An 11,901-nucleotide genomic window follows, 5' to 3' on the forward strand; every position below is an offset into this window, starting at 1 on the left:
GTACCGTGGTGTCCACCACGCGACCTTTCCTCCCAGCTCCAGGCAATGCTGCCTGTTCGGGGGGAGCAGGATTTCTCTGCACAGACACACACTGGATGCTTTGACCCCTGGGGGACAGCAGGGATGGGGGGGCAGCTGGGGAAACAGCCCCAGAGCCCTCCCCTGGGGGTTGAGGGGCTGGATTGCCGACCCCAGGTGCTCTGCTGGAAGCCCTCCACTTGTGCAAGGGGAGTTTTGTTGGCCCAGAACCCATGTGGGGAGCAAAACTGGTACCTGGGGAGCTTTCTGCAGCGTCCTGGTCAGAGGGGCTCGGCTGGTGGCTGTGGCTGAGGTGCCAGCCGGGTGGCGTGCCTGTTGGCCCACAGCATCTGCCCGATGAGGAACTCATTCTCCTGGCCCACCTCTGCCAGGCGGAGGTCGAACTCGGTCAGCGTCTTGTTGCCCGCCAGCCCTTCCAGCAGCTGCTTGCCACCGTCCTGCAGCGGGTAGAGGAAAGGAGCCCAAAAGTGAGTGAGGCTTCACCCAAGCCTGAAACCTTGCTCCCAAGAGAAGGACGGGGCCGGAGCGTAACCTTCTGCAGTGCTCAGCGCTATGACACGTGCTAATGACTCCCTCTGGGTATGGTGTCAGGAGTCTTCAAGCTCAGGCTGCTTAATGGCACGGACGCAGAGGATAACCTGCCAGGAGTCTGCTCTAGCAGCTCACCTGGTGCATTTCCTTCCCTTGCCTGAAATATGGTCATTAGGGATGCAACCATTTGGTTTTTTCTTCCCACAGCTCTTCTCTTTCACATACCCAACGCACATCCCAACCCCATCACCTCCATGCAGGCAGCCCCCTCTCCCCAGCACTCTGCCCGTTAGACCTCTTGCTAAAAAGGACAAAATGTGAGAAGGGAGAGGAACCTCTCTTTAAAGGGGTACAGAGGATTTGATGCATCCCTAGCGAAGACCTCCATTTTCCCATATGTAAAACAAAGACAAAAACAGCAGCCCGCTTCTTGGGGTGCTACAGAGCTTCACAAACGGGTACCAGGGGAGCTCAGCAGATGGAAAATGCCAGGCACAAAGATTATTATTTACTAAGCAAAAATCCTGCTATCCTTTCCAACACTTGTCCCCTTGTATCGTTACACTCAGATGGTTATCCATGTCCAGAACCATAAAAATGAGGGCTCACAAAAGGTTTTCTGCCATCAAATCCTTTTAAAACCGTTGTCAAACATATTGATGCCAATATTCCTGCCAGCAGGGACAGCTGGTCTTGCTGTCTCTTTATTGTGACAGCGAGAAAAATTGAGGCAGCACAGAAAGTTTAAAAGCCAGCGTGATTGCATTTAGCTGTCTAGTTTCAGATTTCTAAAGCTCCTTTTTTTAATCAGCAGAAGAGAAGCGGTCGGCTTTGTGGGCATGCTGCACACTGCAGCTCTTAGGGATGCGCTAAGATTTGTGGATGCTCCTCTGCCTAGAAAATGTGTGCCCGTGGCTCAGGAGCCACAAAGAAGCATCCAGACGCGACACTTTTGACCTGCCACACCGCACCAGAGCTGCGGGGGGAATTAAAGGAGCTGAACAGCAGAGCCAATTTTCTAACTATGTCCTCCTGACGGACAGGAGAGATTCTGGGAAGGGCGAAAACTGCCTGTGTGCCACTGCGTGACAGATGGCACAGCAGATCTGAAGTACAGAGGATATGAATAAGGCCCTCGTCTTATGCCACCTATCATTTTTATCTACTCCCACGTGGGTAAAGTGGCTGTGATTCCCCCAGGCATACTCCCTGGATTTCAGTCTCCTGTGGGGAAAACCCCTCTCTGCCCAGAAGCCTGGGAGCCGGCGTCTGCCTGAGAGCCCCGTGAGAAGAGCTAGGTGTGAGTGAGATAAATGCATGTGTCCCCACAGAAGACGTTCTCCTTTGTGCTGTCTGCTGTAGTCTCTTCACTGCTTGCAACTGATTGTTACCCCAGCAAGACTGAAATGTGAGGGATGCCTCTGCCCTGTGGCTTTGAGGTGGACCAGGCTCAGCATCTCCTTCACAACCAAACCACGCGCTCACAGGATGCCTGAGGTGGGACGGGACCTCTGGAGGCCACCTGCTGCAACCCCCTGCTCAAGCAGGGACACCGAGGGCAGGTTGAGACCGCGTCCCAGCATCAAACCTCACAACCACGTCCAGCTGCAGGGAGCGGGGCTTTCTCTTACGGGCCCGATGTGGTTGCACGACAAGTTGATGGACGTCAGGGTGGCGTTCTGAGCAAGGACCTGGGAGAGCAGCACAGCACTCGGCTCCGACAGCATGTTGCTTCCCAGGTGGATGGACTTCAGGGTGGTGTTGGCCAGCAGGGCACGGCCCATCGCCTCCCCGCCCTCGTCCCCCAGGTAGTTGAGGCGCAGGTTCAGGGAGGTCAGGGTGCAGTTCTGGGCCAGCGCCTGGGCCAGGGCCTGAGCCCCCGCGTGATGGATCTTGTTGTTACACAGATCCAGGGTTTCTAGCTTGCTGCGGTTGATCAGCTTGCCCACAGCTTGTGCCCCTGTGTCCCCGATGAGGTTGTGGGACAGGTTCAGCGCCAGCAGGGAGGGGTGATCCAGCAAGCTGCGGACCAGCAGCTTGGTCTTGTCGTCATCCACGTTGCTGCGTGTCAGCTTGAAAACCTGTGGGGTAAAGGACAGGGATGCTGAAACAGGCACTTTGGATGGAGCTTTGCACGAGTTCTCAAGCCTGTGGCTCACCAGAGATGAGATTCATCTCCCTTTGCTTTAGATGCATTTAGCTAGTGGGGTAAAGTAGCTGTTTTTTATTGTGGAGAGGGCAGGGCATGACACTGAGGTCCCCTGCCTGCCCCAGGGTTCACCTCTTGGAAACTCCCATTCCTCTCCTCTGACTCTGTGGCATCTCTAACACGTAGGGCAAAATTAAATGAAAGAAAGCCGCCCAACCTTCTGCAGGGACTAATAGCTAAATCCACCCCCAATCACAACTGGATTGTCCAGATGGCCACATGCATTGGTGGTAACCTGTAGTGCTCTTCCTTAAGGGCAAGGCTCTGTGTGGCCAGGGCACCTCGACAGCCATGTGAGAGGTGATTTCCCTTCTGGAAGCCACGCAGGAAAATATTTCCTAAAGCATGTCAATTTGGAGACAGTGTTTGGCCAGCTCGCTCTGGCTGCGCTCTGGTGTTTATGAGAGGCTAAATATATGCACTGAAATTGTCAAGGAACTGAGGGTTTTGTTAGCATCCAGGAAGAAGAAGCCTCCTCACCCTCCTCACTCTTCCCCATGCTCTTCCTGGAGGTCTTGGGGTACATCAAGATTTATTTACTGAGCATAACCACCCAAAACTGTCCCTGTGAAAAACTCTCTCCATCTTTCCCCTCTCTTCTCTCCCAAAACCACATATGGAGTTAAAGCAGGAGTGTTGCTTTCTCTTGGGCTACAGGGAACAAGTTTTGAGGGAGCAAATATGGTTTTCACCCTCTGGCAATGTCTTCTACCAAGAGCATAAACAGAAAGAGATGCTCAGCAGGAGGCCAGCAAGTTAACCTCTCTTCACTGCCAGCAGGGAAAACTGAGCCCAGGGTTTCTCCCTCTCCTCCCCCTCCAAAGGCAATCTGAAGATTGAGCTGAGGAAGAAAGATTGATTTTGGGATGCATTACCTTCAATTTGTGGCACTTCTTCACGGCACCAGCCAGGTTGCAGCAGTCCTGGTAGGTGAACTTAAAGAGGTTCCACTCGAAATTCATGCCGCAGTCCTTCACGCCGTAAGTAAGATGAAGCTCTTCAAGGTAAGGGAGAGCAGTAACGAGGGCTCCCAGGTCATAGTGATGTATGGGGACCTCGCCAAGCCCCAAATCACTCCCTGAATCAGAGATGTCGTCCGCCTCCTCCTCTGGATCCACCTTCAGCGGCGGCAGGAACTGGTCAACCTCCAGTTTCCTAACGTAGTCTTTGCAGAGCGGGATGAGCTCCAGAACCTGGTTGGGGTCCGTGGTGTTGGGGACAAAACTTTTCAGGATGTTCTCCAGGTGGCGTTCGAAGAACATCCGTTTCCAGCTGTCCCCATAGCCGGAGATGTCACACACCTGCCAGCGCTCGGTGCAGCACCGCTTCCAGTAGTCCTCATCACTCACTAGGTTGGCAGTGACCGCAAGCGGAAGGTCAGTGGGGAGCCTGTCCAGCACCTTCCTTTGGTGCTCAGGCAGGAGACGGTCTAAAATAGGGTTCTCTGGAGGGAAAGGAGAGGAGGAGAGGTTGGTCTGGGCTGTAGGAAGTGGGGCTGGCCCTCTGGTTCTGCCCGACCCCCAGCTGCTGTTACTGGTTCCCCTCTCACTTGCCATCAGCTGGTGCAGGGAGCTAAGCTGGCAGAAAATGACTCATTTTTGTGTAGGATTTCTTACTTTTATGACAAAGCATCAGTGTAATTGGGTTTACCCTCATAATATTTGGGATCTGCACCAGAACCTTGGCTCCCGGTTTAAATTTGGGTTTAATGCGGTTGATATTCAGAGCAGGACTTCTGCTGCCAACAGAGCTGCGCCAGGCTTACAGTGACGGAAGAGCTCGGCTTGCCAGTTGCTGAACTTACTCCCTTTGGTTCCTAAACATATCAAAGGTTATTTGAGAACTGAGTTACCTGCATGCTTTTCATGCAAGTCCTCATGCCTTTTTATCTGAAGTCAGGTGTCTGTCTTACCCGTGCGCCTTATCTGCACATGGGGAATCAGATTTTGAGGCACAAAGTGGGGTTAATCTTATATTTTCTCTGTCTCTGTGGCATTCCCTCCCTAAGGACACCCAGAGTTCTGCCACAGGCTCCTCCTGGAGTCTCTTCTCCATGTCCCACAGCTGGCATTCAGGACTCTCTGCAGAGTCCCACAGCACAACCAGAGGTGGGACAGAAGCAGGATAGCTTCCCTCTGGGTCGCATTTGGCATCGGACTAATCAGGCTGGTAGGACTGAGAGGTCTCTGAGCTCAGCCCCCAGGCACCACACCATTTTACAGCCCCCATGTGGGCACATCCTTGGGCTTTGCTGCGGCCCCGCTGAGTGACGGCTAGGCCCTTTCTCTCCCATTCCCAGATGAGATGTGCTTTTTATATTTTACTATGCTTCACCCGTCCACCTGCTTCAAAAGCACATTCCCTGCCCGAGGGTGTAGCTTGTCACGTCACCACCAAGAGCTGTGGAGGAAGCCTGAAGCCGTGAGCACCACCACGTGTGTTTGGAGGCTCCTGGCAGCAGGGCCCCTTTCTGCGTCCCTCGTGCAGCACTCCATCCCCGTGCTGGGAACCAGGCCCGTGTGTGACCCACGAGAAGGGACCAGAGTGTGAAAATACATACTCAACAACTAAATATTATGTTTAACTAGCTGCCTGGGGAGATATTTGCCCCACTGCTCCTTTGGGCTGGGTGCCACACCGTGCATTTTGGCTGCCTCTGTGCCTTGCTGGCCCTCTGCTCCCACACACCCCGGGGAGAAGCTCTCCCTCCCGCTTACGGGTGAAATTGTGGACGATGTGCTGGAGGCAGAGCTCGGTGAGCTGGGGGACGGCGGCGAGGGACCACTCGGGGTCCTCGATGATGCGGTGTATGCAGTAGGAGTCAGCAGTCAGCCTGCTCTGGGAGCGCCGCAGCGAGGGAATGGGCCTGCTCCTGCCAGCAGCCTGCTGCATCGCGCTCACCGCCCACGGCTCCTTCACGGGAGGCACGAGGGAAATTGCTCGGGGTCAGGAGAACCAAGTTTTCCAGCTGGGCTGCCTGGAAAAGAAAAAGGCAACCTTGGAAAGAGACCGGCTGTAAGGGTGTCCAGCTCACACAGCTCTTCTGTCATGCAGTTTCCCCCACCCTTCTTCTGCTTCCTCTGCTCGCACCGGAGGCACTGCAGCAAAGCAACTATTATTTACCCTTATCTTCATCCACTGCCTTGCACAAAGAGGTCTCCAAACACTGCATGTAATAAAAGATAACAGGGTGGTGTTCATTCAGTGTGCCGTTGAAGAGGATGGACAGGAATTGAGAGCTCCCTGTCTTTTCCAATAAAATAAATAGGTGAAGCTGGCAGGAGCTGGGCTTAAAACAAAGGGGAAAGGCGGTTCTTCGTGCCGCCTACGGTTAAGCTGGGGAACTCCTTGCTGCGGGTGCTGACAGCCGGTGGAGGCTCCAGGACAAGTTCAGGGAAGAGAAACCCTTTGGAAATGATTCAGTGCCCAGAAACCACACCTGTCAGTCTGAAAATGGTTGGAGGTGGGAGAGTGCAGGTGGAAACAAACACATGCACTTACATCTGTTTCCCACTCCTCTGGGGGAACCTGGTGCTGTCAGAGAGGGATACTGGGCCAGATCACCCCCAGTTAGATCCACTGTGCCTGCCTGCCCTCATGGCTCTTCACAGGCAGATGCTTACTATAAGTGCATTCATTTTTTTCTGCTTTGCTCAATTATTCTCCAGCTGAACTCTTTCCAAACATCCATTAACTGATGAGGCGGGTCAGACCTGTGCAGACCCACACGAAGCAGATATGAGCTAAGAGAACCAGCCTGGACCAGAAGGCACGATGCCCATCCCTATTAGCTCTGCAGAGCTTTCCCAGACCAAATGTTCCCATTTGCTGCTTCCCACCCCAACCTCAGGACCAGTGCCTCAGTCAGCATAAGTCCCTCACTCTCTGAAAGCCCTGTACGGCTTTGTGAGCTTGCCTGCCTCTGCTCCTTCCCCCTCCAAAAGAGACGTGAGGAAGGGCCTGCAAAAGGAACCTACAAAAGGGGAAGAGAGATCTGTGAAATGCCAAGAGCTAAAGGTCAGAAACAAAATGATCCATGTTGTACTGCAGCAAATGTGTCAGCAAATGCTTCTTCCAATGTGCTTGTAGCAGGTCCTGGATGAGAAGAACCATTTCGGGATGAGAGTCAGGAGACGGGGTGAGGGAGAGAGCAGCAGCAGGGAATCCTCCAATGCAAAGCAGGAGGACACAGGTGCCAAGGGAAGCTGCATTTTCTGGCAGGCACTGCTGCAAAGATGGCAAAAACAAAGGCCGTAGAAGAAAAAGAAGCCTGGTCTGAAGAAGGGTGGGTGTGGGAGGAGAAGGAACGGGCCACGTGCAAATGAGAGAGCTGGGAGTCCTTCCTCTGACCTCCTCGACCCAGCTGAAAACCCAGCTCGTGGTGCTTGGTGGGCTTCAGCAGACAGGCACAGCACAGCCAACACTGGCAGAGGAGAGGTGACCGCAAAAAAGGCTTTCTCCTTGCTCAGCCCTTCATCCCATTCAAAAAGCATCTGTGTCACTCTGCCCCCCAGGCCACTCACAGCTAACTGGGGCTTCTGATGGCTTTTCTGACCGTGGCTGCGTCCCCTCGCCTGGGCTGCAGGAGGCTCATCGAGCCCATCCTCATAGCTAGGGTGCTGAGCGCGTATTTAAACAGCAAACCAGCATCTCGCTGGCACCTCCTGTGACCTGGAGATGGGACATCTGCTCAAACCTAAATTTCTCTGCTCATTAGATTCACCCCAAAGCCCAGAGAGCCTGACCAGGAGTCGTGTGGGAAGTGGTGACCTCCGGCTGGTGCCTCCTGCCAGCTCTCACAGCATTGCTGCAGCAAACGCTGGCTGTCCTGCAGAGGAGGCATCAGCCAGGGGTCCTGGTGCTGGTGCCGGCTGCTGGTGCCACCAGCGCTGCTCCCTGCCATGAGGCTGATGCTAAGGATCCATTAGGGCAGCATATCGCACACCGCCTCTCTGCAGCGGGCCTTAAGTAAAGGAAAAAAAAAAAAAAAAAAAAAGGGATGCCAGACGAGGAATCTATTTAGCTTCACACATAATGAAATTTGTCTGTAAGGGGATAGCAGGCAGAATTAGGCCAGCCAGCCACTTGGGAAAATGGCTCATGATGTCGCCACCGCCCTCCAGCTGGTGCTGAGGGTCAACATCGCGGTCCTGCACGGCCAGACCCCTGCCCCCTGAGGGGCTTCAGCGGCAGGAAAAGCCCTTTAGGGCCCGAGCATCACCCCCACACCCCCTGCGGCTGTCTCCGACAGCCCTGGAGCCCCTCACCTGCCAGCGAGGCGGCTGCTGTTGCCCGGTCACCGATGTGTATCCGGGGCACACAACTCCGGGGCGGGACTCGGGCACCCGGGTAACCCAAACACATCACCCCCAGCTCTCTGGCACCTCCGGGTGTCACCCGTGGGGATCCCAGCCACGCTCATGTGTGTATCCCCCCCGGGGAGGCTCCTGCAGCACTGGGGGGCACACGGTGCCGCTGGCACGGCCAGGTGCCACAGCCACACTGCACAAAGGGAAGTAAATGTGCGTCTCATTTTCCCCCGTCCTCAGACCCAGGCGTTTTGGTATTCGCCAGTAGCTTTCCAGGCTGAAAGGCGACTTCTGCTCTTTCAAAATGCTGACGTGCTCGGCAGCGGGAACATCGCAGCGCGTGCCCTGTGGGAGCACGCATAGCGCTGTTGCCAGCTCTCCTGATATCCCTGTGAGTCCCCAGATAGCTGGCATTTTTGGGGAGCTGCACCGCCTCTCGGTTAAAATGTACCTCCTGGTTGTGAAGACGAGGTTACAAATGTGATCTGGGAAGGATTAAAAAATGAAGATTTTGAGGCCTACTGCGTGACTTTCGGTGATGTGCAGCTCGACTTCAGCAGCAGTGTAGGAGTGGCCTGATGCTGTCTCTCCAGCTCTGGAGAAGAGTGTGAGGCAGCCTGGGATTCAGGCTGGTGTTTAATCAGAGGGGATGCCAGAGCCTTTCCCAAAAGCTGGCCCCATACTAGCCATTTTATTTCTGGGGGCACATCCTCAGGGCCTTTAAGATCTTGCTTTTCAAAAAAAAAAAAAATTATCATGGAGATGACGTGGCCCAAGTATTGCAGTCAGTTGTGGAGCTGGGTACAAGCAGGTGTTGAATCTGATGAAAACAAGCAGTGGTACCTTCAAAATGGCCAGGTTAACACATTTATTTCCAAGCACACAGACATCAGCATGAGCTTCCAGCAGCGTTTGCAGCCGTAGGTGCTTCAGATGCCAGCTCAAATGCAGCTGGCTAAGTGTGGAGGGTAAAACACCCCTCCCATTCCCATTCCCATTCCCCTTCCCCTTCACATCTAGGCTCACAGGCATTCCCAAGTACCTATGGCTCAGCAAGATGAGGACCCCAAGGAGTGGGGAGAAGCTCCCGAGCCCCTTCTCCAGGCTCCCCTCCTGTTGCCTTCTGCTAGAGAGCACTGCTAGAAAGCAGCCAGCACCTCCTGCAGCACTGGGGGAAGCGGCAAAAGGCTCAGGAGGAGGAAAAAGCCCCTGCAAAGCCAGCGCTGAAGGGACGGCGAGCATCCCACACGATGCCTCTCCTCCCAAAGCCTTCCGCTCTCCCCAGGTCCCAGCAGGAGCCGTGCAGCTGCTGGCAGCTATTAATAGAGGTGTTGTTGATCGTAGGTTGTGTCTCCTACCGCTCCCTGGGATGAGCACTAATTACCCTTCGTTAGCCTGGATTTTGTTCCAGCTCCTGCCTTCCAGCCCCCTGCCCATGCAGCGCAGGGGCCAGCGCAGCGGGGAGCGGTGCCCGGCTCTCGGGGCATCCCGTGGCCTCATCCCTGGGTGCTGAGGGCAGCGAGGAGTTTTTCTCGGCCTGGCCTTTCAGACGTGCCCCAGGAGCCAAGCAGGTGGTGAGGCGAACGTCGCCACCAAAGCCTGAGGATGCTGGCGGGTGGGATGCTCCCTGCTTAAAATTAATGAAAGAAAGAAGGTGGGGAATGAATTATATGCAGCAGATCTGCTCTGCTCTTGTAGCTGGCGTCCCCACAACCACCCAGGTCTGTGAGAAGCAGCATCCTTCCTCCGTGGCTGGCTTAATGCCACCCCAGCTTGCACCTTGATTTGGGATCCGTGCTCAGGGCCCCAGCGGCTGCTGCTTGCAGCCCCCTCTCTCATTTCCTCTCACCGAGATCTCTCCAGCGCCAGGCCAGAAGATTCAGGCCCCTCTGCCGACTCCCACTCAGCCCCTGGCATCGCATCCCAGTGCCAGATGGCAAAGCAGCTCTGGCAGGAGCCGTGCCAGGCTCCCCTCCCTCCCTCGCCACCCTTGGAGCTGCAGAAAAAGGCTGAGGGACCAGCAGAGCTCTTCCAGCGGGCGCAGACTTTGGGCTGCCCTGCTTTCCCCTGCCATGGTGGGCATCCCCATGGCTCCCAGCTGCCATCAGCCCCCCTCTGGTTATGGGTGCCAGAGCCCCACCCCTCGTCACCTCCTTTTGTCCTCCTCTGCCTGCCTGACACCGCAGGGGCTTCCCTCAGCATCTAGGGACAGCTTGGGCTGGCTCCTGGTGGGCAATTTGGGGGCTTCAACCAAAGCAAGGGGGGAAAATCAGAAGCCCAAAAGAGCAACACAGCCAGGCTGAGGCACGAAACATCAGCGGTGCCTCTGTCAACGCCGCAGCCGAGGCAGGCAGGCAGGCGGCTCCTTAATTATTGATAGTGCTTATAAATAAATGCTGGGACGGGGAAGGGAAGGTTATGGCAGAGCCCGCGAGCTGCTCCCAGGTGGGGGAGGGAACCCGAGAGCTGGGTTGTTTTAAAGGTCAGGCCGTTTTGCATCTCCTTCCCCCTTTTCTGTATAGCACTCAGTGATATTGGAGTCCAGGGCTCGTCTTCCTTGGGCGTCTTCCCCGTGCACCTGCCGAAATCGGCTGGCGGGCAGCGAGGGAAGGGAGCGGGGAGGGAACGCCGCCTGCAATGTGGGACGAACGAGGAGACAACAAAATTAGTAGAGCAGCAAATCCCAACCCGAGTGTAAATAATTCACCATGTGAAAAGAAGGCCTACGGAGCCTCCGATTTTATCCTCCTCTTCCTGGAGCTCCAGCCCGTGCCACCTCTGATGCGAAGGAAGAGGGGAGGGCATGAAACGAGGCTGGGCGAGGAGCAGGGGATGCCACGACCTCGGTCAGGGATGAGGGCAGAAACCCTGTGCCCGTGCAAGCCTCTCCTTGCTGCTCCCAGCGAGTGGCACAGAAACACCCGCTGCAAATCCAAGTGTTAGAGCTGGCTGCAGAGCGTGGTGCCAGAGGGACATAGTGGAGGTGGTTTATAGGAGGTGACCTGTCTCCTATCCAGTGTGATGCGGGTCCTCGGCTTCTGCTGGCCTCTCTCTGCAGCCCAGGCGACCCAGAGCAAAGCTCCTGCAGCAAAGCAGGCCAGGAGAGACGAGCAAGGGCTTCCAGCTCCCCTGCTGCCAATGCCAGGTAGCTGCCTGGGGTCGGGGCTGGCAAGCCCTGGCATTGCAGGGGCCTTGGGGGGCCATCTGGACTTAGAGCGCCGTTGCCAACTCGATAGCACCTGCTCACGGCAAAACCCACCTTGCTTCTTAATTAGTTTCCCGCTTCCCACTGGCCCGTGCGTGCCTGCAGCCTTTGCTGTTAGGAGCTGCAGCGTGTGCCCAAGGAGCTGCTTGCACCTCTGATCTCTCGTGAATGAATGCAGGCAGCTATCTGGCCAGAGAGCTCCATTTAAAACCCACGTTACGTGCCCTCGAGCCCTCGCAGCTGAGCATTGCTCGGAACTGCTTTTTGGTAGGATGAAACCTTCTGCGCACACTGGATGCCAAACCAGCCCTCAGACAGCTCGCCACGAAGCTGCTCTCCCTGCTGGATAGGGCAGCTAGAAGAAGTGGGTAAACACACTTCATGCCTTATTTTGTCTGCAGTGGTGTCCTGAGTTGTTGCAGCCTTGCTCCTGAGAAATCCAAGCAGCAGCTGATACAGCAGTGGATGCCAAACTGACAGGGAGACAGACTGGCCTGATTCCACGTCGCATTTGGCTGCTGCAAAGGATCCCTGCACTGTAAGGGGCTGGGAAAGAGTTTACAAGGGGTCAGCAGCTTTTAAGCTAAAAAGCAGGCCAAAGGGGGTTA

At 55.3% G+C, this 11,901-nt stretch overlaps 1 protein-coding gene across 1 annotated transcript; it reads right to left on the reverse strand.

Moving 5' to 3' along the window:
* Nucleotides 1-299: 299 nt before the first annotated feature.
* Nucleotides 300-5,671, reverse strand: TCTE1 (t-complex-associated-testis-expressed 1). The gene is made up of 4 exons (XM_032183807.1): nt 5,497-5,671; nt 3,655-4,223; nt 2,202-2,651; nt 300-476 (listed from the first exon to the last, which is right to left on the reverse strand). Exons 1-4 carry the CDS (start codon nt 5,669-5,671, stop codon nt 300-302), a joined length of 1,371 nt encoding a protein of 456 aa, XP_032039698.1.
* Nucleotides 5,672-11,901: the final 6,230 nt, after the last annotated feature.

This window comes from Aythya fuligula, chromosome 3 (genome assembly GCF_009819795.1).
Source record: "Aythya fuligula isolate bAytFul2 chromosome 3, bAytFul2.pri, whole genome shotgun sequence".
In the NCBI taxonomy this organism is placed as follows: domain Eukaryota; kingdom Metazoa; phylum Chordata; class Aves; order Anseriformes; family Anatidae; genus Aythya; species Aythya fuligula.

Excerpts from the sequence above, each read along its gene's own strand:
- TCTE1 (XM_032183807.1), bottom strand. The coding sequence starts at position 5,671 with ATGCAGCAGGCTGCTGGCAGGAGCAGGCCCATTCCCTCGCTGCGGCGC. Across the intron at positions 2,652-3,654 it reads AGAAGTGCCACAAATTGAAG|GTTTTCAAGCTGACACGCAG; the intron begins GTAATGCATCCC and ends TTTACCCCACAG. Across the intron at positions 477-2,201 it reads CGTGCAACCACATCGGGCCC|GACGGTGGCAAGCAGCTGCT; the intron begins GTAAGAGAAAGC and ends TACCCGCTGCAG.